The sequence below is a fragment of the Notamacropus eugenii genome, chromosome 1, assembly GCF_028372415.1.
Source record: "Notamacropus eugenii isolate mMacEug1 chromosome 1, mMacEug1.pri_v2, whole genome shotgun sequence".
Lineage (NCBI taxonomy): Eukaryota > Metazoa > Chordata > Mammalia > Diprotodontia > Macropodidae > Notamacropus > Notamacropus eugenii.
In genome coordinates, this window is record NC_092872.1 from 490,989,244 (window position 1) to 491,016,536 (window position 27,293).

The 27,293-nt window shown below is 33.9% G+C and overlaps 1 protein-coding gene across 3 annotated transcripts in view; it reads left to right on the forward strand.

The window, feature by feature from the left end:
- The window catches only part of CAMSAP1 (calmodulin regulated spectrin associated protein 1), a 62,274-nt gene that overhangs the window by 21,126 nt on the left and 13,855 nt on the right, over positions 1-27,293 (forward strand). The window contains exons 3-9 of one of the 3 annotated variants that reach the window (XM_072632988.1): positions 7,924-8,186; positions 9,228-9,389; positions 9,866-9,946; positions 16,056-16,197; positions 17,491-17,630; positions 17,737-17,833; positions 19,353-19,530. In XM_072632988.1, the coding sequence (XP_072489089.1) occupies positions 7,924-8,186; positions 9,228-9,389; positions 9,866-9,946; positions 16,056-16,197; positions 17,491-17,630; positions 17,737-17,833; positions 19,353-19,530 (1,063 nt within the window). Of the gene's footprint in view, positions 1-7,923; positions 8,187-8,359; positions 8,450-9,227; positions 9,390-9,865; positions 9,947-16,055; positions 16,198-17,490; positions 17,631-17,736; positions 17,834-19,352; positions 19,531-27,293 lie in introns of those variants that run through there. The other 2 variants (XM_072632989.1, XM_072632990.1) reach the window with 2 other exon arrangements.

Sequence of the window (27,293 nt, forward strand, 5' to 3'; positions counted from 1 at the left end):
GCTATTGTCCTCTATCATGATCAGACTGTATCTGTAGCATTGTGTTGGTTCTAGGTGCCATATATTAGGTAGGACATTAACAAGCCAGAGAGTAAGGAGGAAGGATGATGGTAGACTCCAGGAACACGACATGAAAGGATTAATTAAAGGAACTGTTGATTTTTAGCTTGAAGACCAGTAGCTCTAGGGATGAGGACATAGTAACTTTTGGATAGAGCTATCTAAAAGTGGAATGCAAATACTTTTGGATTTAATGAGTTTTCTCTCACTAGAGATAGTAAATCAGTAATCAATTTACAGATTTGCTATATACATTGTAGAAGTTTTGTTTTTTTGGTATATGCAGATTGAACTAGATACATTTTGAGGTTGTAATATCTTTGGAGCTTTGTGGAGAACTTGAAGAAACAATGGAGTCAAATCATGATAATGTTTCAAAGCTTAGAAAATAGGCCTCAAAATAAGAGAGGTTGCTTGAGATAGTGGAAAGAGTGCTGTTGGACTTTGGAAGACGTTGATTCACGTCCTGAATTATTTTACTTTACTTCTGAGTTTTACACAGTTCTTTTATGACTCCTGAGTTCCCAGGAAAGTCACTTCACCCTGTTTGCCTCAGTTTCCTCATCTGTATAATGAGTTGGAAAAGGAAACGGCAGGTCACTCTGTTATCTTTGCCAAGAACACCCCAAATGAAGTCATGAAGAGTTGGACACAATTGAAATGTTTAAACAACAACTATGTTATAGGTGGATCTGTAATGGTGACAAGAATTACCTTTACAAACGAAATCCAGAGGTCCTTGATGTCTAGAAGTTGGGGGATATGTAAAGAAATCAGGGGCAGGGTTATTTTGCTTGTGCAAAAGATGAAGAATGACTTTAATTCTTTCCAAACTTTCCAAATTCACTTATTTGATCTTAGCAAGATAATGATTATTTTTTTAAATCAACGTTTCAACTCAATCGAGGACAAGGAGAAATGAGCTTAAATTACAAACACATTGGTTTGATTTAAATGAATAATCTTGAAAATTAATGATAATCTTGGTATATTCATTAGAAATCTAAATGAGATTACTACTTCAATTAGTCTAACATAGTGGATGAAGTGCTGGATTTTGTAGTTAGAAGACTGAGGTTTGAAAAACCACTTTAGTTTTATTTGGTTTTTTGAAATTCAGTTTTATTTTCTGTTCTGAATTCTCTTCTTCCTTATGTCCTTCTCTTCTTCCTTATGTACCTCCCCCACCTATTGAGAAGGCAAAAAAGACAAAATCCTTTGCATGTATCTAATTATGCAATACCAGTTAACACATTTCTACATTGTTTTCTCCCCCCCTCTCCCCCCCAAAAAAGAAAATGAAAGAATGAGAAGGAAATATGCTTTAATCTGCACTCTAAATCCATTGATTATATAGATGTGGATAAAATCTTTCATCGTGAGTCCTTTGGAATTATGGTTGGTAATTGTGTTGATCAGAATTACTAAGTCTTTAAAAGTTCATGATGTAGTTCTTCCCAGGTTTTTCTGAAACCATCCACTTCATCATTTCTTACAGCCCAAAGCGTTCCATCATATTCATATAATTTAATTTGTTCAGCCTCAATTGATGAACATTTTCTTAGTTTACAGTTGTCACTACAAAAAAATGCTGCTATAAATATTTTTGCTCAAATGGGTTCTTTTCATTTTTCATATCTCATTTTGGATACTTATCTATGTGATGATAAGAAAAATATTGAACTGTTAACCCAATTTTCTTATCTATAAAATGTAATGATAAAATTATTGTTGTGAGGAGAGAATTTTGTAATTCTTAAATGCTGTCTTTTTTGTCATCATCATCAGTGATTGTAAAAGACTTCACCTATTTTGGTGCTTTATATTTGAATGGTACTGTATACTACTTTATTTTTTAGGTTATATTAATAATGACTTGACAGTATTAAATCCACGGTTTTTTTTCATGAAAGCATTGCTCACAAAGGTAGTCAGAATTGACTCTCAATCGTGTAAAAATCAGACCTATTGTTGGAGATAGACAAGATGAAAAAAAATTTTTCTCTTTGTAGGCTGTTGGTGCTGGGTGCACTTAAAATGCTAACACCACTTTTGAGACGAATTTGCTTGTACTGCTGGCTGTATGGATATTTTGGTTCCCTCCCCACCCCCCCCCACCTTCCTCCTACTTGAAAAGTAAATTACTTCACAAATGGACAATAAAAGTGATGTCAATTTGGGGTGTAACCCAAAAGCTGTAAAAAAAAAAAAGTGTTCATTTAACATAATGTCAAGAGTTGTAATGATATTTCAGTGAAAGTAAGGCACAGCAAAATATACAGAAATAATTCTACTAAGTACAAAAATTCAGTCTTGGGAAATAGGCAAAGAATGAATTGTTTCATAAGATTTTACTTTAGTGACAAAATCCTTATTTGTAGATATAATTCCATGTTAAAGGAGATTTTAGATTGAGGTTACTATTATAGCTTTAATGTTATTTATTGAAAGATAAGTCAGCTGTTACTGACTTATTCATGTAGTTCATTTTTTTATGTAATATTCATATAGTACATTTTATTTGGAAAGCCCCATGTTAGTAACCATTTAGAACCTCAATTTCCTTATGTATAAAATGAATTTCTACATAGTATATTCTCTTTCTCCATATATATGTACATATATATGCATTTCTAGATTTCTTTTCAGCAACCTTTGTCTATGAATTTTGATCTATATTTTTAATGCATATATTTAAAAACAATACTTATTGGCTTTAATTCAGTCTTAAAATGTAATAAGTTGTTGTTTAGTTGTTTCAATCATGTCTGACTCTTTGTGACCCAATTTGAGTTTTTCTTGGTAGATATAAGGAGTGGTTTACTGTTTCCTTCTTCAGCTCATTTTACAGATTAGGAACTGAGGAAAACAGTTAAGTGACTTGCCCAGAGTCACACAATTAGTAAGTCTCTGAGGCCAGATTTGAACTCAGGAAGAAGAGTCTTCCTGACTCCAGGCTCAGCAGGCTATTCATTGCACCACATAGCTGCCCTAAAATTGTAATATATAGTTTTCTATTTGTCTCTCTTGACTTTGTGAATTTTTTTTTTTGCCTCGTGTGAAATATGATTGTAATTCCTTTTTTGTGGAATTGCCTGAAACAATTGAATTTGTTGAATTTTGAAGCAATCGATTTTTATTTTATAAATGTTTCTTAGATACAACCTTATTTTTTCTTATTCATTATTCCTTTTACTTTCTTTTTATTGGAGAATTTAACACATTTACATTTAAATCTAATAATTAGGTGTAGTCCTTCATTTAATCTATTTCTTAGATGAACAGAAATAAGGGGTCTCGACCCATTTATGTCAAAATTGTATAAGATTCCTTGAAAGATGTGACAGTAGAGACAATCTTGATAATGACAGATAGAGCTCTGATTATTAATGCCAAGTGAATTAGAAAACAGGAAGATTTATTCTCTACAAAGATTTTCCCCACTGTTTGTGAAGGGAATCTAGTATAAAGTCCCAAGTTAGAGAAGAATTCTTCACATGCTCTTCTTTGTAAAAGACATTGTAATGATTCTGTCAAGGCTCAGAGCATTATAGAGCTGCTTCAATGAGATCTATAATCACTTAAGGACTTGGTCTAAATAATCACACAAGAAAATCTTAAGTAAGTGAAGAATATTGTGGAATATTGTCCACAGTGTGATCTGTGGATAAATGGACAATTTGTAGAGCTTGTCTGACGTATTTGGACAAATATTGCAAATGTACAATGAGCTGGGGCCAAAATTGAGTAGTAGAAAAGTGGACTGGATTGGCCTTGGGAATTTGCCAAGTTCTTTGAATGACTTAAAGTTTTGCCCATATGGAGCTTCTCGTTCTCTTCCCTCCCTCATTTGATTTTTTTTTCATAAGAGAACATGGATTTTAAATGTTCTTGGAGTACTTGATTTTTCCTCTTTTCTTTCACCTAATTCTTTTTACAACCCCCGCTCCTTTTAATCTTTTAATCTCTTGGAATCTTTTGTCTCTAGATGGAGCTCTTTTTGTTTTCCCTTTGGAATCTGTCCATTTTGAAAAAATTTTTAAAATAATTTTATTTCAGAAGCATGATATTATTGATTTCATTGTTTAGTCTTATTAACTGTATTCATTTATCTTTCTTGTGTTTTGCCTCGTTTGTTGAAGTGTTTGCTTCTCAGATGCTCACTTTATTTCTGGTTTCTTTGGAAGTAATTATTCAGGTAGACGGATAAATAATAGAGCATTTGCTAAATGCTTAGTATGTTGGTAGGTACTGTGCTGAGCACCATCTGATTTGATTCTGCAGGTTCCACCCCAAATAAATAGCTATTTTTTTCCCATGGAGGGACTTTTAAACTTCAGTTCTCTTTTGTTGTTAGATGTTAAACTGGGTCACTAAAAAGAATGGACAGGATAGAAGTCACTGTACCCCTAAAGTATATACCTATTGGCTTGTTCCCACTGAGTGTAAAATCTGCAGCTATGCTGAAATTTGTTAGGGTAAGTGGAACTTATCAGCCCTCTACTCTTATTTTACAAGGTTTTATGTTGAGTAGAGATAATTTTCATTTGCTTTTTGTTGTTGTTAGTTGCGTCTGACTCTTCGTTTCTCCTTTTGGTGTTTTCTTGGCAAAGATATTGGAGTGATTTGCCATTTCTTTCTCTAGCTCATTTTACAGATGAGGAATTGAGGCAATCAGGGTTAGGTGACTTGCCCTGTAAGTCAGCAAGTATCTGAGGACAGATTTGAATTCAGATAGATGAGTCTTCTCAACTTCAGGCCATGCACTCTATTCACTCTTCAATCACCTTGACTTGGTGCAGTTCCAGTTACCATATATGCCTCTCCCCTTATTTTGTTAAACTCTTACTTTGTGCCAAGCCATATGTAGTGTGCTAAGTGCTGTAATTGCAAATAGAAAAATTGAGAAAGGCTCTCTCCACAAGGTACTCACTCACACTCTGTTTGGCAGAGATGGTTGGTTAGTTGGTTGGTTGATTGTTGTCCTTCATCTTCGAAGAGGACCAAAATGACATCACCATGATAAAATGAAATTTCATTGTGTCCGATAGTGGCTGATCAGACCAGTAGGAGCTTGGAATGCTCTACCACAGTGGGCACAGATAGTCCATGTGAATATTTGGGGTGGATATCCCAAATTTGTGCATTCTGTGTTGACTTTGTGCTGTCTCAATTCTGCTTTGCTCAAAAGAGCACAGCACCTTTTCAGATGTGGGCATGCCATACTGAGCAGTCTTGTGCCAGCGTCTCCTATGCTGCACAGTCAAATCCAAAGTTCTTGAGAGAGACTTTGAGAGTGTCCTTGTATTGCTTCTTCTGACCACCATGTAATTACCTGCCCCATGTAAGTTCTCCATAAAATAGTCTTTTTGGCAAGCATACATTTTACATTTGAACAATGTGGCCAGCCCATTGGAGTTACGCTCTCTGAAGCATAGTTTGAATACTTGGCGGTTCAGCTCAAGCAAGGATTTCAGTGTCTGGTATGTTATCCTGCCAGGTGATCCTCAGAATCTTCCTAAGACAATTCAAATGGCAATCCAGTTTCCTGGCATGGTACTGGTAGACTGTCCATGTTTCACAAGCATATAACAATGAGGTCAGCACAATGACTCTGTAGACCTTCAGTTTGGTAGTCAGTCTAATACTTCTTCTCTCCCAAACTTTTATTCGGAGGCTTCCAAACAGTGAACTAGCTCTGGCAGTGCATGCATCAACTTCATTGTCAATGTGTACATCCCTGGAAAGTACATTAGCAAGGTAAGTGAACTTATCCATAGCATTCAGTGCTTCTCCATTTGTTATAACTGATGGTTCCACGTATGAATGGTGTGATAGTGGCGAATGGAGCACCTGTGTTTTCTTGGTGTTAATTATTAGGCCAAAATAAGCACAGACGGCAGAAGGATCATGGCAGAGATAACACATCGTAGAAAGTTCAGCTGTAGGGCAGATGGAAAGGCTTGAAAATCCTAAGAGTTGGGTGGGTTGCAAAGCTTAAAAATTCTTTGGTTACATAAGTAATTAATATGGTTGCCTGGAGAAATTCGTCAGTGTCAATTTCATGATGGTATGCTTGTTCGTATTCTGGATATTGGACAATGCTCTTGTGCTTTCCCAGTCACCAGTGGAGTGAAACAAGACTGTGTACTTGCTCCAGTGCTTTTTATTAGAATGATATTTTCAGCAATATTGCTACACACCCTCAGTGAGAATGAACGCAGCATCAAGGTCAGCTACTGCACTGATGGGAAATTATTTAACTTGAAAAGTCCACTAAAATGGAAGGAGTGTTGGTACATTATTTTATTGTTTGCAGATGATTGTACACTCAGTGTAGCCTCTCTGTTGCTTGTGCAAATTTTGGCCTAATACCAAGAAAACAGGTGCTCCACCAGCCAACACCGCACTATCCGTACATCGAACCATTAGTTATAGCAAATGGAGAACTTTCGAACACTGTCAATAAGTTCACTTACCTTGGCAGTATACTTTCTAGGGATGTACACATTGATAATGAGGTTGACACACGTATTGACAGAGCTAGATCAGTGTTTGGGAGGCTCCAAAGGAAAGTGTGTGAGAGAAAAGGTATTAAAACTTACTGTCACACTGAAGGTCTACAGAGCCACAGTACTGACCTCATTGTTATATGCCTGTGAAACCTGGACACTATAACAGTGCCATGCCAGGAAACAGAATCGTTTCCATTTGAATTGTCTGAGGAAGATTATGAAGATCACCTTGGACACTGAGGTCCTTTCTGGAACTAAACTGCCAAGCATTCAAACTCTGCTGCAGAGAGCACAACTCCAGTGTGCTGGTCACATTGTTTGAATGCCAAGGTATGCTTGCCTAAAACACTTATTTTACATAGAACTCACACAAGGCAAGCGCTCACGTGGTGGGCAGATGAAGCGATACAAGGACACTCTTAACGTTTCTCTGAAGAATTTTGGAATTGATTTTGTTACATGGCACAGGACCTCCCAGAATGTCGTACCCACATAAAAGAAGACATTATGTTTTCTGAGCAAAGCAGACATGAGATGCGCAAATTTAGAGAATCCATCCTAAATGTTCACATAGACTATTTGTAACTGACCTGTGGTAGAACTTTTTGAGCTCGTATTGGTCTGATCAGCCACAGTCAGATACAATATAATTTAATTCGTAACATGATGTCATTTTGGTCTTCAAGAATGAAGGGCAACAACCAGTTAGTATGATATTGCTAGGAGAGTGTAGGGCACAGAGGCAGGGCAGATGGTAAAGCCTGGTAGTCCTCCATCTTAACAGGAGGATTGGAGTTATCTCCTGTCTACTTTAAGCCCTATGGTCAGTCAGGCAGCCTGACTAAAGGTCAGAGACAAGTTGGGAAGGCTCCTCTGGTGGTAGTGGTGATTTTGGCTAATGGGAATGAGTTAAGGGGGAAATGTAAGGGTGGATAGAGAACCCATTGTGGGGGAAATTGTGCTGAGAGCCATTTACTTTTCACTATCTTGCTAGTACTTTTTCTGTGTTTTTTTCAGTAATAATATTTAATAATTTAGACAAATATTATTTTTAAAGTGTTAATGAAAATATTAACTTTATTAGCGTTGGTATTTTTCTTAAAATAATCTATATTATATATTACTGAAATCTTATATATGAAAATCATTAAAAAACCCAGTTATATTTTATGCTTAGTCACTTAACTGTAATTCCATGATTGATTATATTCATATTAACTCATACCTCCTCTTACATCATTTGTTTTAAATGAGCAGGTGCATGATAGTTTAGAAATAAACTTTGAAAATAAGATATTTGCTTATTTGTACAAATTCATTTACCTTTTTATTATTTTCCTTGTTTTAGATAATATCCCAGAAGATCTAAAAGATCCGTTTTACATAGACCAGTATGAACAGGAACATATTAAACCGCCTGTTATCAAGCTTTTGCTGTCCAGTGAATTATATTGTCGGGTCTGTAGCCTCATTTTGAAAGGTGACCAGGTAGCAGCATTAAAGGGACATCAGTCTGTTGTTCAGGCCTTGTCTCGGAAAGGAATTTATGTAATAGAGAGTGATGATACACCAGTGACAGAATCTGACCTCAGTTGTGCACCTATCAAAATGGTGAGTACTAGAAGGATTTAAAAAATTTTTAAAATTTAGTCTGTTGTGTGTTTTTTAGGGGATAATATTCCCTTGGGCTATGGTGATCTGAATTGAAGTGCACTGAATTTTTCTTTTTAATATTTTGATCTCTTGAAACAGGATTGACTTTTATATCGCATACCTGCGTTGTGCAGCTGCCTCTGCATATTTTGGCTAAGTGAATAAAAAGTAATTTAGTTAAGTCAGCAGCTCATCAGCAACTTCCAAAATTCAAGTAAAATGTAATGTAAACATTATATAAGTATTAAATAAGATATTAGAAAATTGGATTTTCACAAAAAAAGGTTTTTTAGTAAATTTAAAATTTCTTAAAATTTGGGTATTCATTTTTTTCATTATGGAAAAAGGCAGTGTTTTAAGCTATCTTGGTGAATGCTGTGTAAGAAAGTTTAAGAAAGATATAATTTAATTTAGGCACATAAATCTGACATTTTTGAGGCAGAAATATTGTTTCTTCATTGTTTACCAGTTTGCCAAATAGATGTCTTTTTAAAGTATTTTTGTTCAAAACAAATTTTTCTACTAATCCAATGCTACTTTCCCTTTGTGTTCAGCAAAAATAATCATATGATTTATGTGATAATGCTAGACTCCACTTGGGTGTATTTTACACAGGAACACTTATTTTACATTGACTATATTGGTGATTTTCTTGTTCACAAATTTTGTGGGTGGTTGCTTTTGGTCATTGATATTTTATAAATAATATAATATGTAATATCATACATGATACTATTTAAGAAAAGATTAGCATGTTCTGTATAAACACTATCTCTCACATGAGTATACTTCCCATTTGTATATTTGTAATAAACCTATGGCCTAAAATTTCAAATAAAAATGGGGTAGAAGAAATGTCAACATGGTAATTTGTAAGCAGAAAGAGTCAAATTCTTTGTCACAATTAGGAATTTGAGAAAATACTGATTGGGAACACAGTGAGAGATCTGTAGTTTTGAAGGAGATTTTGACTACCTACTTTACATATGTATTCCCTAGAGTTCACATATGGCTATGATTGATGCTTTAATGACTGCCTACACTATAGAAATGATCAGCATCGAAAAAGTTGTTGCCAGTGTCAAACGCTTTTCTACATTCAGTGCCTCAAAAGAGCTTCCATATGATCTGGAGGATGCAATGGTTTTCTGGATTAATAAGGTCAGTACTTCGAAGCATTTCAGTATCTTTAGGGTATTAAAATATCACAAATCAATTCTGGGCCTGTTGTTAGGATAAATAATGTTTCTTTAAAATATTCAGATAGAGGATAAGAAACTGTGTTTTCTCTTGTGGAGGAGGGAGAAAAATGCCTTTATCATAGTAACCTGACCTCTAACTACATATACCTTAGAATTAATAGCATTAATTAATCTATTACTATATATATAATTATTACACTATATTAAAGGAGAAAAAAATTACTTTTCAACTTCAAAGGGAAATTGTCACCCACTTTTATAACACTCCTTACTATTTGTAAAATGATTTAATAATAGGGCATGGACTTAAGAGCTGTCTATTAAGAATAAATGAAATGTTAAATTCTAGATGTCTCTGGGTGGGTAAACAAGATATTGATTATAGTGTCTGAAGATATTTGCATATTATATATTTTTTTTCTTTCACTATTTTAGGTGAACTTGAAAATGAGGGAGATAACAGAGAAAGAGGTAAAATTAAAGCAGCAGCTATTAGAGAGCCCGGCTCACCAAAAGGTAAATAAGAGGCTGTATTTCACTTTTCAGGAAACTTTTTGGTTTGGAATCCTTGTCAAGTACAATTTAATGCAGCCTCAAATGGAAACCTTTCATCTTTGTGGTAGTAGCTAGTTGTCTACCATTTGCCTCAAGTTAACTAAATATAAGCTGGTGAAATTGAGTTCAAGTAAATTAATAAGGAATTACTAAGTGTCCATTACGTGTAGTAAATTGGAGATAAGAAGATAGATGTGAAATAAATTCTGTTTTAGAGAGCCTACAGGCTTTTGGGGGAAGAAGCCCATATACAAGTAATTGATAAAAGGAAGATTGGAATAAATTCAAAGAAGAGATGAAGTAGGTTATTATTGACAAATTAGAGGATGCAGATTTCTCGTGTGTGTGTATGTTGTGTGTGTGTGTGTGTGTGTGTGTGTGTGTGTGTAGGGTTTGGGTAGATATCAGGTAAGCCTTGTGGAGGACACAGTATCTGAGTTGGATCTTTAAGAAAGGAAGGGGATAATAGGATTTCAGGGCATATGAGAATGGATGGTCAGGGAGGGAAGTACATTCTTCCCATAGGGGACAGTGGAGCAAAGGCATGGAGATGGGAAAGAGCAATATGAGAGCAAAAGATGAAGAATAGACTAGTTTAACTAGAACATGGATTAGTAAAAAATAAGGAAAGTAGATTGAAGACAAATTTATCATTCAGTAATTCAGTCATATCTAACTTTTTGTGACCCTGTGGACCATACTGTCCATGGGGTTTTCTTGGCAAAGATACTGGAGTGATTTGCTCTTTCCTTCTCCAGTGGATTAAGGTAAACATATCTTAAGTGACTTGTGCAGAATCATATAGCTAGTTAAGTGTTTGAGGCTGAATTTGAACTCAGGTTTTCCTGACTCCAGACCCAGCTCTGTATGCATTGTGCCACCTAGACACATCAGCCAGAAATGAAAGGGTCCTAAATGTTACAATTAGGAGCTCAACTTTTGTTCAGTAGACTGTGGGGAATCGCTGAAAGTTTGTAAGTAAAGGAGTGGTATGATCAAAGCTTTTAGGAATTAGGAAAATTATGTGGCTAACAGTATGGAGGATAGATTAAAGATGGAGGGTGGAATACCAGTTATAATGGTCTTTATTGTATATAGTTTAAATTAGAAGAGATAAAGGCTACAACTGGGGTGGTTATAGTGGCAGTAGACAGGAAGGCATGGATGAGAAGTTATCTTGGAAGGAGAATTAACAGAATTGGCAGGTTTTTTTGGAAGTGGGGGAGATGCCTAAGGTTACAGCCATGATCAGAAAGATTGAAGCATAATGTAGAATACTATGGAAGGCAAGGAGGGACAAAGAATATGTGAGAGTTCAAAATTCTGAGATGACTTTAGAGGGAAATGGACATGTTTGACTTGTATTCCTCTTCTTTGTTAGAGCATGTCTATTTCCTGTCAAAAATTAGGCATGGGTGCGGAGGGAGGAGGTTCAAAGAGTAAGGGAGTTCTATAGAACTGAATAATACTTATGTGACCCTACCCTTTGTTCCCTCCTCTTCCTTTCCTTATCTATGTAAATATATTGGTTATAATGCACTTCTACATTTTCATTATTACAGAATGTAATGTCCTTAAAATGGAAATGTGCCTCAGTTTCTCTTGTATTTAAAAAGAGCTCTTCTCTTTTAAGCTAAAAAATTATGCATATGAACAAAAATAAAAGACCAAGATAAAAATGCATCTAGAATTGACTTTTTGTTTTAGATATGAACCCTTTTTAAAAATTTGCTACAATAAAATAGCAGGTGTACATCTTATTAATTATTACTGCATTTGCAAAGAGGCACAAAGGCTTAAAAGTTTTTCTTTAAACCATTACATTTTAAACTGAAATTTTCTAATATTACTTTCAATTTATCATAGTCATTTAGCCAAAACTTAACAATCTTGTCTTACTAATAGTATATACAAAGTGTGCCTTACTTAAGTGCATTCAAATATCATTACTTGATCTGCTGATGTTCCTTTCCTTTCCTACCTTCCTTTCCTTGCTTCCTGAGCAGTCTCCTTCCAAATGGTATTGGAAATTAGTACCTGTAAGTGAACTACGTTTACTCCAGTCACCATACAGATTTCCATGGCTTTTAAATATATAAATGATTGCTTTTATTAAAAACTACTTAACAGTAAAACCTGACAGATTTGTTTACTAGTTCATAATCTGCTTTAAAATAAAATTTAGTTTCTGTAATGTGAATGTCTACTGCATAAAATAATTTTATAGTTACAAGTTATATTTTGTTTGCGAATGGTGAATTTTATGTTTTTTAAGTTACTTTTAAGCAGTTTATTTTTATGAACACTTTCAGTAACACCATGGGCTAAATAGTCAACTGAAAATTAAAGGGATATATAATTTATTCAGACAGTATGCAGAAGGTATTTTCCTAAGATGTAAATTGAAGAGGATAGGTAGATACCATACTACATGAATTTTTCTGCTTTACAGTTTGCAACTTTTTAAAATTTATTATCTTCTGTATTGTTTTCCACTTTGGAGTTTACTCACTGGATGTGAGTGAATAGATTATCCAGTTACAGAAATGGCATTCTTTAAAAATAAATGGGTATTAAAGTAGTTATTGTTAATTGACTAAAGAGAACTGAGTTTTTTTTCACCTTTAAAATCCTAATATATCCTTAGACTGTGTTCTAGCTTTACTATCATTTGTCTGTAAGACTTGATAGTCACAGATTCATGGATTTTACCAAAATGTTAGAAATACCGAGCAATCATTTATGACACTTTTTTGAGAAAATTTATTCAGAAAACAATTATTGGATGCACACCATTATGTAAAGCAGAGTGAGGCTTAAAAAGATGACTGAGTTCACAGAATATCAGAGTTGGAGGGATCTCCCATATCAGAACAGATCTCTCCATCCTCATGGTTAAGAGGAAGCAATGTTCACTACCTATTGAGGCATCCTGTTCTACTTTTGCATAGCTTTGTTAGGAAAATTTTCCATATGCCATGCCCAAATTTGCATCTCTGAGACCTCTGACCATTGTTCCTAGTTGTGCCCTTTGAGGTTAAACATTACAAATTTAATCAATCCACATGATACCTTTATGCTTCTTTTAAACCAAGCTTGTATTAGTTTTTTGGCTGCCTTGTCATAGTGTTGACTCATATTGAGATTGGAACCCACTAAAAACTCTGAATCTTTTAAAGACAAACTGCTGTTTAGCCATGCTTCTCCCATTTTGTATTTGAGAATTTGATTTTTAGAACCTAAGTATAAGATTTATTGCTATTAATTTCATCTTATTAGATTTGACCCAATGTTCTAGCCTGCTGAAATCTTTTTGGATCCTGACCTGGGTCATCCATTCTGTTAGTTTTGTGTCATATATACATTGGCTGAGCATGCCATCTAAGCCTCCATTCAAGTTATTGATAAAATTTTAAATAGGGACTGGACTGAGAGAGGATCTCTGAAGACTTCCTTCTGAGTTCAGATCAGGGCATTGATGCCTACTACTTTTTAGGTCTTTTCATTCATCCAGTTCTGAATCTACTTAACTGTGCTTCCCATTTTATCCAAAAGAATAGGATGATTTTGTTAGATGTTAAAATCAAGGGAAACTATTACCTAGATAGTATTTGCTGATTTTTCGATTTAATAATAACCCTTTCTAAAAAAAAAAAAAAATGAGGTTATTCTGGCATTACTTGCTATTTGTGAATCACACTGAATCTGCAAACTTTGTGATCCCTGCTTTCTTTTTCACTTACCATCTCTTTAACAATATGCTCTGGAATTTTGCCAGATGTTGGATATAAGTTTATTGTTTGCAGACCCCTCTTTCTTGAATTTATTTTGTAGCAAAATAGAATAGTATTTCTATATTACAGAGTAGTATTTCTGTGTTATGGTTATGGCTAAATATATGTAGGCAATTTTTTTCCTCTCCTTCCACATTGATTTTCAGAGAAAGTCTTTGGCTTTGAGGAAGTTAAAGCCTACTGGAGAGATAATCCTGTATGCAGATAATTATAATAAAAATAGTATGATAGATGGCACAAAACATACATAGTAGTATGGGAATTCAGAGGAGGGGAAGACTTATTTCTGCTAAAGGAACCAGATCCCAGTGTACCAAACCATCTGAATTAGAAATGAACTTTATAACATCTCATAAGTTCGAGACTGCCTGCACTCAACTTGATTTTCCTACTCCTTTTACATTAATAGTGCTAAATTATTATTTTAGAATTTGTAAATAGAAATTAAATACTGATGTATATTTTATATGTTTCATATTCACATTAAGCAGTAGTATTTATTCTTGCTTGTTGGGGTAATATCTTTAAGAACATTTAAATTTCCTATCTTCTTAAATCCTCAGAGCCAAAGACTTACTTATAGATACTTTTAGTGAATATACATAGAATTCTAGGCTTTAAAGTAATAAGATTTCAAATAAAGATTATATATAAACTAAAAACATGAAGTACTATACCTAAGATTATATTTTATCAGATAAATCAAAATTATGATAGCTACTAGTAGGTATGTATTAAAAATTGATTGGTGGTAAATTACTTGCATTCTCAAGGAGGGGGGAGAGGAAGGAAGGAAAGAGAATTTGAAACTCAGAATTTTGAAAAAAATGTTAAAAATTGTTTTTACATGTAATTAGAGAAAAATGAAATGTAAAAATTTATAAAAATAGAAAAAAATTTCCTAGTAAAATTTGGCAGGTGCCATTTTTTTGTATTAAGTTACAAAAAGCCTAGAGAATAAAAAGACCCACATTACTATATTGTTATTAATTTAACCTACTTAAACTGCTAACTGGAACATCATAGATGATTTAATATCCACATCTTATTACCTTCCTTAGAGGATAAAACCTTATAAGTTGCTGCATGAGTTTGTTTAATCACCATCATGTGTGTCTCATGATCTTTTTTTGTGTAAGCCTGATCTGATGCATGCTACTTCATATTGCATGCTGGAACCTGTGGACTGTGCTCTTGTGGTACAGTATGATTCATATTACTTAGATTATAGAGTGCTTTAGGTTAGGAAAAGCAAGTTATAATTTATATTAATGCAGATTTGTTATCTAAAACAAAGAATTTTAAAATAAAAATGATCCTTACAACATTTGTATTGCACTTTTTTGTGATTCAGAGCTAATTATGAAAATTATTACTTCTTACTAAGTAATAACTATTTTTGCTTTGGCTAAGTCTATACTTTTCTTGAAAATTCATGATTTTTATTGTAGAGCTTGATATTGCCTGCAGTTTGAACTATAGAAGAAAATTGATTGGCAGTAGCAATAATAACATATTAAAACTAGATCTTATTGTGTTGTGGATCACGTGAGAATCTAAGTAAAATAGTTTTTAGTTTGCTGATTAAAATTTGAAAATAAATAGTTAGATCTTTTTTCCAAAAATCTTTTTTCCAAAATTTAATTTCTATTATGTGTCTGTTCATAAGCATGATATTCAGTTTTAAAAACTTAAAGTCAGGTTTCAAACAGTTTCTTAGGTTTTTGACGTAACTAACCATAGTTTCTTCTTGATGCAACTGTATGAACACTGAAAAATAATTGTTTCATGTAGTACTCATCCATGGATTCAATTGCCTGTTATTTGGTTGTACTTAACTTGTACCCAAGTTATTTCAGAAAAACATTTCCATTATGTTTAAAAATCTCTTCAAACTATGTATCAGTGCTTTTATTTGTTGCTATTCAGGCAAAGAATAGTTGGTATTTTATTAGTATTATTAGTATTTCCTAATATGAAAACATTTTAACTTTAAAGAATGTAGGTTTTAAGTAATTTGGACTGTACTTTAATCCTTTTTTTTTTTTTTTTTTTTACATCTTACTTTTGTGTGTACCACATTTCATTAGCCTTTCAAAGGTCAGCCTGTAGGTTGGGTAGTAGGTCTGGCATTATGGGCAAATAATTGTTTTTAAACAAGGTAGAAAATATAAGTTGTGTGTTTTGCTATGTCTAATTACAGAGCAGGTTATGACTTGAATAAACACATTTTTAAACATCCTAATATAATTAAATTTTCTCTCTCTTAAATATAGGTTCGATACCGACGAGAGCATCTTTCAAATAGACAATTGCCGTATTTTCCATTGCTGGAAGATCTAATGAAAGATGGCAGTGATGGTGCTGCTCTTTTAGCTGTGATACACTATTATTGTCCAGAACAAATGAAATTGGATGGTAAGTAAAGAATATTTTTTCCTTTAAGCAAGTTGGATGCAGTGGATCTAAATTCAGTTTTGTGAATATCATACTTAACTTTTGATTAGCATTTTGCCTGACAGTTGTTTTCTGAAAAGATTCAGCTGATGTACTAAAGAGAGGATATAGGCTAGACATGTTTCCCCAAAGGGTTAGACTTTTGTAGGTCCTGGTATATAAGCTCTCTTCAGATGTCTGGATCCTTTTGATTTTTAACAGAAAAATCAGTGTATAAATGAAGTTTTTGATGATTCCTAAAAATTTATATTCATATTTTTCAAGCAGTGGTATTTTTATTTGAGGGAAAGAGAAGAAGCCAAAATCATAAAATGACTTTGTGAAATAGATACAACATTATTATCCTCAGTTTATAGATGAGAAACCAAAAATCATCACCAATAGTACTATTCTATTTGATAGTTCTATGAATTCTTATAGAACTAAGTCAGTTTGTTTAGAGTAGATTTGGGCTGTGTTTATCATATATTAACTTATAATCCTTAAAATCCTAATCAGCTGCTGAAATTATTTTGCTTCAGATTATAAAACAAAAATCCCCTTTGATTTGGTATGTTTTCTTTCTCACAATTTGTTCAAAGTGAATTTTGTTTTAATGTGTGTGCTTGGAAGGCAAATATGATGTAGAAAAGTTGTTTCTGATTTTTATTTTGATGTGAAAGTTTTTTTTAGCCATCCTCTTGCCTCCTCTTTTTTTGGCAGCCATAGATTATATTCTCTTATGTTTATTTGCATTTAAGGATAATGTCCCAGTCATCATTGAGTAGACTTGAGAGACTTTAAAGAATTTCTTGCTTTCTCCATTTAAAAAAATGTGTAAAAAAAGATATGAGGACATTTATTTAGGAAATGGATGTAAGATACTTTGAATTTCATGGAATAGTTTTTTTATATATGGAAGATGATTAATGGAAAATAAGTTTTGATCTTTATCTTGGAGACAGCCTTCTCACAAGTAATTTTAAGTACTCCTAGTATTAACCTTTGCATTCTAAATCATCATGTTTCCTTTATGTTCCTTTTTTACTATCAAGTGATTGCTAAAATATGGAATACAGTTTGAAAGATTTATTAATTTGTTCTAGAGGTTTTACTGTTAACTGCAAAAATTCTTAATAATTTGAAAATTTTATTCAATATTGCTTCTATTGTATTTTTCACATCATCGTAATTCACTAATAGTTGAATATTGAAATACGTTGTGAAAGAGAATTTTTTCTTTGCAATAATTTCAGTTGTATTTGTTCCCATCAGATATATGTTTGAAGGAAGTAACATCAATAGCTGACAGTTTATACAATATTCAGCTTCTGAGAGAATTTTCAAATGAATACCTAAACAAATGCTTTTATCTTACCTTAGAAGACATGCTGTATGCTCCTTTAGTGCTAAAGGTAAAGACTTAATATGAAAGTGTATTTATTATTTAATACATTTATATTAGAGAACTACTTGCTTTTAAAACAAGTCACTTAATTTATCTTTATTTTATTCTTTAAGCCAAATCTTATGGTTTTCATTGCGGAATTATTCTGGTGGTTTGAGAATGTAAAGCCAGATTTTGTACAGCCAAGGGATGTTCAAGAAGTAAAAGATGGTAAGTGATTAACTTTTGATAAACATAAGTCTATATTGGTTTTTTGCCTTGAGTAGTAAAGAAAAGCCTCTTTAATAGATTACTATTTAATCACAGGTGTTTTGGTAAAACTGTTACTTTTTTCATGCACCTGTTCCATCCAACGTTATTTAAACTTTTACTGTCCAGATCTGCAGTTTGTTTTGTGATAATGATTATTTAAGCTTGTTTTGAGAGCCCATGGATTTATTGTTTGCCAAGACTTTCACTTTTTACTAAAAAAAATTGATTTGAGCTTTGGTGTTCTTTTGTTTTCTTGCATGGTGGGCATTTTGAGTAATTTTATTAGGAATTGCTTTGCTTTGAAAAGTCAGTCAACTTATTTGACCTCCCACTCTGTTGTCTCAAAGCTACAGTGGGCTCCTAATCAGATCCAGTGGATTTTTTCCTATCCCAACTTGATCTTTCTGTAGCATTTTGTACTGTTAATACCCACTGCCACAGAAAATGATCTATGTTCTTCGGTTTGTTTTTTTCTGTGTTTCCTTTACTAGTATTTTTCCTCCTGACTTGTATCAGTGGACATCACCTAAGACCTAGTTCTTTGCCCTTCTTTTTCCTTGCCTTACATAAATTTTTTAAAAGGGACTTTGACTTTTGAATTTCCACTTTACCTAAATCTACATTTCCTAACTGGGCCTTGTTTTGTTACTTAACCATGTAACTGAGACAGACATTAAATGATTAGCCCAGGGTCTTTTGCCTAGAGTATAGAGGGGCATAGGGTCTGGCTCTCTATGCTTCCTAGATTCCTAGACACTGACATCTGGCTTCCTAATGCGTTCTAAAGACCCCTGAACATTTGTCCTGTTGTTCTAGTAGTGCTTTGGGGCCTCTCTTCTGCCCTGCAGATAAATTCTTCTTTATGGGCTTTTTCTGTTTGTGTCCTTAGTGCAGTCAGTGGTTGACAGGTAATCAGTGCTTTTCATTCATTCTTTCATTTATTCAGTAGTTGTTTATTGAAAGTTCCTTAAGTCATGTTCATCATAAGACCAAACTCAATTTCTCTCTGGCAGTAAAAAGCAAATAGAATCCTTGATTATTTGGCTTTGGAAAATAGACTTGGGGTGGACTATAGAGTGATCACCGGAACTGTATAGTTGTATGAGTATATGTTGTATTTTCTACTTCTGATAGAAGTTCTAGAGGAATTTTAGCCATAGAATAGATGGAATGTTAAAAATCAAGATTAAAGTGTGCTAGCCAAGTTTAATTTGTTCAGTCAGGATTGTTCTCTGTTACTCTTCTATTGTAGGAAGTATAATCTTGATTTTCTAAAATATCATTAATAATATTTTAGATCTTTGTTGCTAAAATAATATTCTCAGGTATTGAATTTTAAACACATTTTTCAAAGGAGAAGTTAGATTTAAAGCAGAGTGATTTTATGTAGATCATGGCATTTTTTGTAGTATTTTCTTGCTTTATATTTAGTAATTTAAAATGATCTAATATTGCTATAAAATAAATATTTCTACAGCTAAAACAGTTTTGCATCAAAAAAGCAGCCGTCCTCCTGTTCCTATTTCCAATGCAACTAAACGAAGTTTCATGTCAAGCCCAGGTACTTCTGGCCAAGCAGATATGCAGCCTCCAGTTCAGCTGCCACCAGAAGCTTGCAACAGGTATTACCTGCACCCTGAAGAATCTGATTATCTGTAAGTCTGTCTTTCTGTCCCCAGAATTCACCACCTTCTATTTCTTTTCTTAGTATTTCTGAAATTGTTTTGAAGTTTTTTTAATGATTTTTTTCAGATTGTTTTTATGTTCCCTATATGAGAGGAAAAAATATAATAATGAGTGAAAGATTAGAGAAATAGTCTTGATAAATCTAGGTGAAGGTTTTTGTAATACAGGACTTAAGAGTATATAAAATATGAACTAGGACTCAAATATCCATGCATTATTCTCTAAAAGTGAATGATTGTGTAAAACATTTTAGTGGATGTGAATGACTATGGAAAACATTTTAAAGCTACGTAAAATGTCATAGCTTAGAGGACAGGCAGAAAGTTTTTTGTTTTTTAAGTTTTTAATTTTAAGCAAAATAGAAATGAAGTTGCATTTTACCTAAAGGGCAATGAAGAGATGTGTTTACAGTCTGAAATTCATTACAGACCAAAAATTCTGTATGAGAAGTAGTTTAGAGGATGCCATCGGAGAAATGGATGATTAGAAAAAAACTGTGTTGATTATGATAGGGTAAGAGATAACCATGCAATATCAAGAGAACAAGAGGAAAGCCCTTAACACATTGGGTGAACTCTCCTATGGCAGATTTACAGGAGAACATCTTTGAGTCATCCAGGATGGGAAGGCATGGACGAGGAGTGATCAGCATTATTGAAAGGAGTACCCTTATCAGTAAGATCACAGATGCATTGGACTATTAAAGTACTTCCGAATAAGAGTGGATTTGGATTTCATTTGGGTGACCTCCAAGAGTGCATATTGTGGCCCATTCATTCCATATTACCTGGTGAAATTCTCCATGTTCTTCCATAAATGTTCCATTGTCAATCTACCTAATTTGTCACACTCCTTTCTCTTGGTTTTTTAACATTTCTTGGGTACCACTGCAGTACTTATGCTGCCATCTGTTGTCTCTTTATCTCATTACATGGCCAGGCTACCTCCTTTTCTGCCTATAAATTTTTTTTTTTTATATCTTTATTTCATGTCTTATGTACAAGTCCCTGTTGGTGAAGCCTATTTACTCTAAAAATTTTGATTCTTTGGAACTTATGTTTCATGATTTGGAGCCATATAATATCCTCAAGAGAATATTTAGATACTCAGATGGATTTATTAATTCATCATTTTGGTTTTCTCCAACAATATATATTGCAACCCATTTGTACCTAACTATCCTGTATGACTTTTATTCATGTCTTTTGTTAAATCCATTACAATATATTTCACTTTCTCCTGCTATCACAAGGATCTCAGTGGAGTACTTTGGTTGTCATCCTTGACATGTGACCAGTGTTTCTTTTTGATCTTGTTTTTCCCTAATGGCATCCTTTACTCTTACATCCTTTATCATTTCTCTTTTAGTGTACCTACCATCTGCCTGTCCATCGTTCCATTATATTCTATGTTTCAAAGCCATACAGAAGCGCCATTAGAACATTGAATGAGCTTTTGTTGCTGGGAAGAGTTTAGATTTATTGAAGAAACACTACATATAGCCTGCTTTCTGCTTCATGTTTAATTTTGGATCCAACTTATCTATTTGTACTGTCTGTCCCATATATGCATGTTGATGTGTGAACTCTGTAGGTTGTCCATCCAGATTATTTTATAATTTGGGAAGTAGACATTTGTCTTTTTGGTCTTTTTTGTGAGGATGCTAGGTGAATTTTTTGAATATTTATGAATCTATTCTAGGAAGTCTTGCAAACAACAGAGTATTGATGTTAAAAATAAAATTTTGTGTGTCAGGGAGAAATTTGGAAATGCTGACATTGTGAAATTTCCCAAATGCAATCTAGTTTGGTGTGTTTCTCCTCATTATTTGATTCCATTTTATTATATATTTGTAGTATCTGACATGTACTGTCTACAGCACTACATTGAATATCATAGTTTGGACATTAGAATATAAGGTTATTGTTAGTACCACAGTGTATAGAGTTCAAATCCATCCTCAGACACTTACTAGTTGTATGACCTTGGGCCAGTCACTTAAAGTCATTTAACCCCTGTTTGCTTCAGTTTTGTCACCTGTAAAATGGGGATGATAATAGCACCTACCTCCCAGAGTGGTTGTAAGGGTCAAATAAGATAGTAATTGCAAAGCTTTAGCACAGTGCTTACCACATAGTAAACACAATAGAAATGTTAGCTGTCATTATTATTATTGTTGTTGTTGTTGTTACTACTACTAACTTCTATGTCCCCAACACTGTTCTAGAACAGTTATTGGCACATAGTAGGTTCCTAATAGAAACTTGTTGGTTGATTGACCCAAAGCATTCTACATCCTTTCGTTTTCTTCTTTTGTGGACTTTTAGCACATTGTCCACTGTGAAATGTTCAGATTGAGTGGCCATAGATCTAATTGAGAAATTCCCATAGAGTTCTGGGTTTTGATATAATTGGTGCAGTATCATTTTTAAATAGCTGCCAGACCACTTTACTTTCCGTAGGAATCCCTGTCTCACCCTGTTGACATCATTTTGACGCTGCATAGGACATGTATGGTAAGCATACATTTCCCTGATTTGTGCCTCATTTGATATTAATAATCAGAAGGTTGTTGAACCTCATTTTTCTTTGTGGTTATATTTATCAAAAATTCTTCTATGATCTTATTAACATATGCTCAGAACTCCTTTTTGGGGAAGAGTCTTTAAGATTGTGTGTTTAGCAGTCAGATGCCTTTCTGACTCTGATACTTGAAGTTTTCAATAATATTTGCTTAGAAAAAGTTGCCTACTTCTATTGCCTCCACTTCTTCCCCTCTCACTTTTTAACCCTTTGCGATCTAGCTTCAAGCTTATTCCTCAACAGAAACTTCTTTTTCCAAAGTTACCATTGAGCTTTACTTAAAAAAAAAAAACTTTAAAAATAGTTACTATTTTTCTTTTTACACTACTGTCATTTCTGATTATATCTGTTCCCATTTCCCTAGATGCAGTGAATCTTTTCTTATAAAACAAAAAATATGAAGAAGGAAAAAAAGTGCTCAACAGAACTGTTTTTGCTGAATCTGACAATATATATAATATTCCACATCCATAGGGTCTCTCTTCTTTTCCTCTCACCCCCCAGTGTTTCAATAAAGTAAGAAGGTAACTCATATCTTCTTTAGGTCTAAGATCAGTAAAATTACGTAGCACTCAGTTATATTTTAAAAAATTCCTTCATTTACATTGTTGTAAATCAAGTATATTTTTTCTTTTGTTTACTTTACCTCAATTTGATGTTATCTCTTATTTATCCCAATTATATTCATTATTTCTCTTTTAAATAAATTTTTATTGATATCTTTTATTTTTATATTACCTACATTTCCCAATAAACCCTTCTCTCCCCTACTCTCAGAGAACTATTCTTTATAAGAAAAAATAAAAGAGAAAAAAAAATCACTTCAGCTAAGTTAACACATCAGAAATGTTTAATGCATACATAATGCATACTCAGATAGTTTCTTATCTCTGCAAAAGATTTAAGGTGCCCATAGCTATTCTCCCTTCATTCCTACTTTTTTTATTGCTTCTCTTGAGACTTCACACCTTTTTTTCCCCCTCTAAATGTGTTGTTATTATTTTATCTAGTCCTATTAAGTATTCCCTGGGTAGATCAGGATAGCAGGATAGCTAAATATATAAGTTAATTTAGATAATGTCATTTTTATTATTGGCAGCAGTGACCATCCCTCAAAGTCTTTAAGAGATAAGGCCTGTGATTTCATTGTTAGGAGGAGCTCATGGCAGAGGAAATGCTTACTAATGTAGGGCCATGCCTTCTTTGCATCTTATAATTTCAGAGAGTTGCCTTTAGTACTGAGAAGTTAAATGACTTGTCCAGGGTCACATAGTATGTGTCAGAGGTGGGACTTGAATTTGGGTCTTTCTGTCTTTGAGGCCAACTCTCTGTCTACAGTTGTCACTTTATCTCTTAATTACTTAAGTTTATTTAGTTTTTTAAAGAGCATTTTGCAATTGGAAATTATATGTCTTGAATGTGCCTTACTAGATTGATTCTTTGATGTTTTGTGAACTTTGCAGTTATGTGAAAATATTTCCTTTTCAATTAGACCCTCCTAGATTTTGTTATTGCCACATAGAAATGCTATTAATTTTAAAAAAGTTATCTTGTGTCCCACTACTTTACAGAAACTATTTGTGGAAACTTCATTGGTTTAATTACTGATTATTTGGTGTTTTCTGAGTAAACCATGTCTTCGGCAAATAAGGATAGTGTGCTTCTGTTTTACAAGGTGTTCAAATTGAATAAACTATTCACTTTTCCTTTTTAAGAATGGCATGACATTCCTTCTAGTTTATATGCCTTTCTTTAGGTTTTCTACATTCCTAACATGCATTCTTTAGAATACCTCTTAGAATTCCTAATTTTCTTCAAAGTTTTTGCTGAAGTGCCCTCCCAGATGAGGCCTTTACTGATTCCTTGAGCTGCTATTGTCTTATTGCTGCCATTAGTTTGTATTTATTTTATTTTGGCTATATTTATGTTCATGTTCAGGCTATATTTGTGTGCAGTGATTCCAGTGGTAGGGCTTAGATTTGGTGTGATTGAGGTAAACTAGGTAGTTGGTCCTAAAATTAAACAAACAAAAAAACCTCTTTTATTGGTTAATAACAACAAGGATACACACAGACTCTTAACAAGGATGTTGTTATGATATGCTATGATTAATTTATCTCCTTAAATCCCCCATATAATGAGGTTCAAAGAGCTATGCCTACTTCTGGATTATGTGAAAGTTTGTCATGTACCCATAGGTGGACTTCACCATGTGTGGTTAATCAATGAAATAGGTATGGTTTTATTGCTTAATTTGGAACTTTAGCTACTTTTCTATAAAGAACAGCATCCTATTTTGAACTTAGTTATTTTCTTAATTCTTTATTATATAACTGTGCCTAGGACCTTCACCTAAGTGCCTTGAATTTCTAACTATCATTTGGGCCTATGGTCTGGGGAGTCTGTGTTATTGTTGTGTTTGTCCTTCATTCTGGAAGAGGACCATGACATCAAGATGATGACATGACTTGCAGTTGACTTTGATTTGAGTGAGGGAGGGCTGTTCGAGGTCACCTTTCTCCTCCAGAACCATCTGAGTCCAATGGCATGATGTTCATCAGGATGACTAGGGATTGGCCACGATGCAGTGGGAGACCCTGACTATATTAGGGTAAGGTCTTATCAGATTCTCACTTTGAGTGAGATACACCCATCTGATGGAATAGGCCTCTTTAAGTAGTTACTCAAGGGATGGCCCCTTTTAGTAAAATTTAAAAAAAAATCAAACTGGAAGGGGAAGACCCTCAAGGTTCCTGGGTTAAAGAGAAACAGTTACTATTTAGTATTTATATTCACTCTGTGCTAGGTGGGTGGGGACCTGTTCTCTAATCTATGAGCTCCAGATTGAATTGGATTTTGAAATCCAACTTGGTCTTTGAGCAAGAAATCTAGCCAGTTACCCCAAAGGAAAAATGGCAGCTTTTGACCATGACACCTCAGTCAAGGATGGAGAGGAGAGGAGGAGCTGCTGCTCTCTTACAGATTGTGTTTGTCATTCATTCTTTAGGAGCATCATGACATCAAGATGATGACATGACTTGCAGTTGAAATTGATTTGAGTGAAGGAGGGCTATACAAGGTTACCAGACTTACTTTCTCCTCCAAGATAATAGTTATAGTATTATTATCCATTGATTGAAAAAATGCAGAGACAGAAAGCTGTGAATTTCATAACACTTATGAATTTGTATTTATTAATCACAGCTACATCTAGTTTTGAAAATAGTATATATGTGAGAGATTTCATCGAGAAAGGTATGTTTGCTTATTTATTATGCTGAATCATTTAATGAGATAAACATTTTTCAAATAACCGTATGATTTCTCAATCATTAGAACATTAGAACTTATACATATTTTTTCCCTTGTTAGTTTCCTCCTGAAGGGGAAAGGACTTTTATTTTTGTTTTTCTGTTCCCAGCACAGAGCCTGTTACTTAGTTACATTTAATAAATGGTTGTTAACTGACAAACCTACCACACAGGTTATTGTGAAGAGAAAAAAAAAACTTTGTAAAATCTTGAAGTGCCATATTAATGTTAGTTGTTGTTAAGTTGTAATTATTTTTGTTATTCTTACTGTCAGCTTCCTGTTACAGTCCTTTATATAAGGTTGGGTGTAGTAAATATTGGAGGCATCTGCTGCATAAAGTAAAGGTGTAAAAATTGCTACCTACAGTCTGTATACCATGCAAAACTCCTGAGTACTGCTCAACCTAAATTAAAATATAATTGGGAAGTATTTAATAAAATAAATACAATAAAACATAGATAATGCTAATTTGTAATTTTTAAAGCCAACACAAAACATTTCTATTTGTTTGGCATTAGTGATGCAGAGAACTGAATTAGGACTAAGAAACACGGGTTTAATCCTAGTTACTTAACTGTCATTGTAACCCTAGTCAAGTCACTATCCTCTCAGTTTAGTTTCCTTATCTCAAAATTGGGATTTTGTGTTCTCATTTATTTAGTTATGTAATTGTGAAGATGTTGTAGAATTTTTTAATTTTAAATCTGGTATTCCCTTCTCATTTTTGTCAAAGATACTTTTCAGATGTATATAGATGATTCTTTTAAATGAATTTTATTTATTTTTTGAAACATTCCATAATTTTTTACTGTTGTAAGTTCCATGAGAACAGGGATTGTTTTATTTTTGTCATTATGGTCTCAGTGCTAACCTAGATATAACTGTGCTTAATAAAATCTCCCTTGATTATTTTGTGATCTGTGGAGAGTCAGTGGGATTCTGTCAGTCAGGCAGGAAGTAAGCATTATTGAGTGTTCACTATATGCCAGGCACTATGCTAGCTCTGGGAATGTAAAGAAGGGCAAAAATCTGGTCCCTCCCCTCAAAGAACTCATATTTGTGTATGTGTGTATGTAACTATATGAATATAACTGTACATATAAAATATATGCAGTATACATGGAAGGTAATTTCAGAAGGAACTTGTAATGATATTGAGATAAGCCTCATATATAAGGTGGTATTTTACCTGAGTCTTGAATTGGCCCATAGAAACCAGGAGGTAGTGGTGAGGAGGGAAAGCATTCTAGGCACAAGACCCAGGCAGTGAAAGGCCTACTTGGGAGATGAAGTGTCATGTTCAGGAAACAGCAAATAGGCCGGTATGGTTGGGTCAGAGAATAAGTGGAAGGAAATAAAGTTTCTGTCTTTTTACAAGCAATATTGGTTCACTTTTCTTCATACCATACTACTTGTTTAATGTATTTTGGTTTCTCGTGGAGGTTTTTACTCAGTTCTTCCTAAAGGTTTTAGTATCCTTTCCATTGCTTTACTTGCTCATATGCTGGACTTTAATTTTTCCCCCCCAGTTACTTACTCTTTTGCCCCTACCTCTCTACTGGCATACTGATCTTGAAGATAAGCAGTAGGGCTACCTTGTTCCCCTTGCATTGGAGGATATAGAGATTGCTGAGGTTACTCAGGGTAGATTTGTCCAGCACTGTTCCCTCTCTGGCTTGTGATAGCACCATTGCATATGGCACATAAATTTTAGTCTACCTGATCCTGCCTTCCTTCCCTTCATGGGAGTGGGCAGGATCAAGGCCTGCTGTTTGTTACTGGTTGGAGGTAAATTCAGGTAAGATCACTGTAACTGCAAGGCATTTTAAGATCCCCA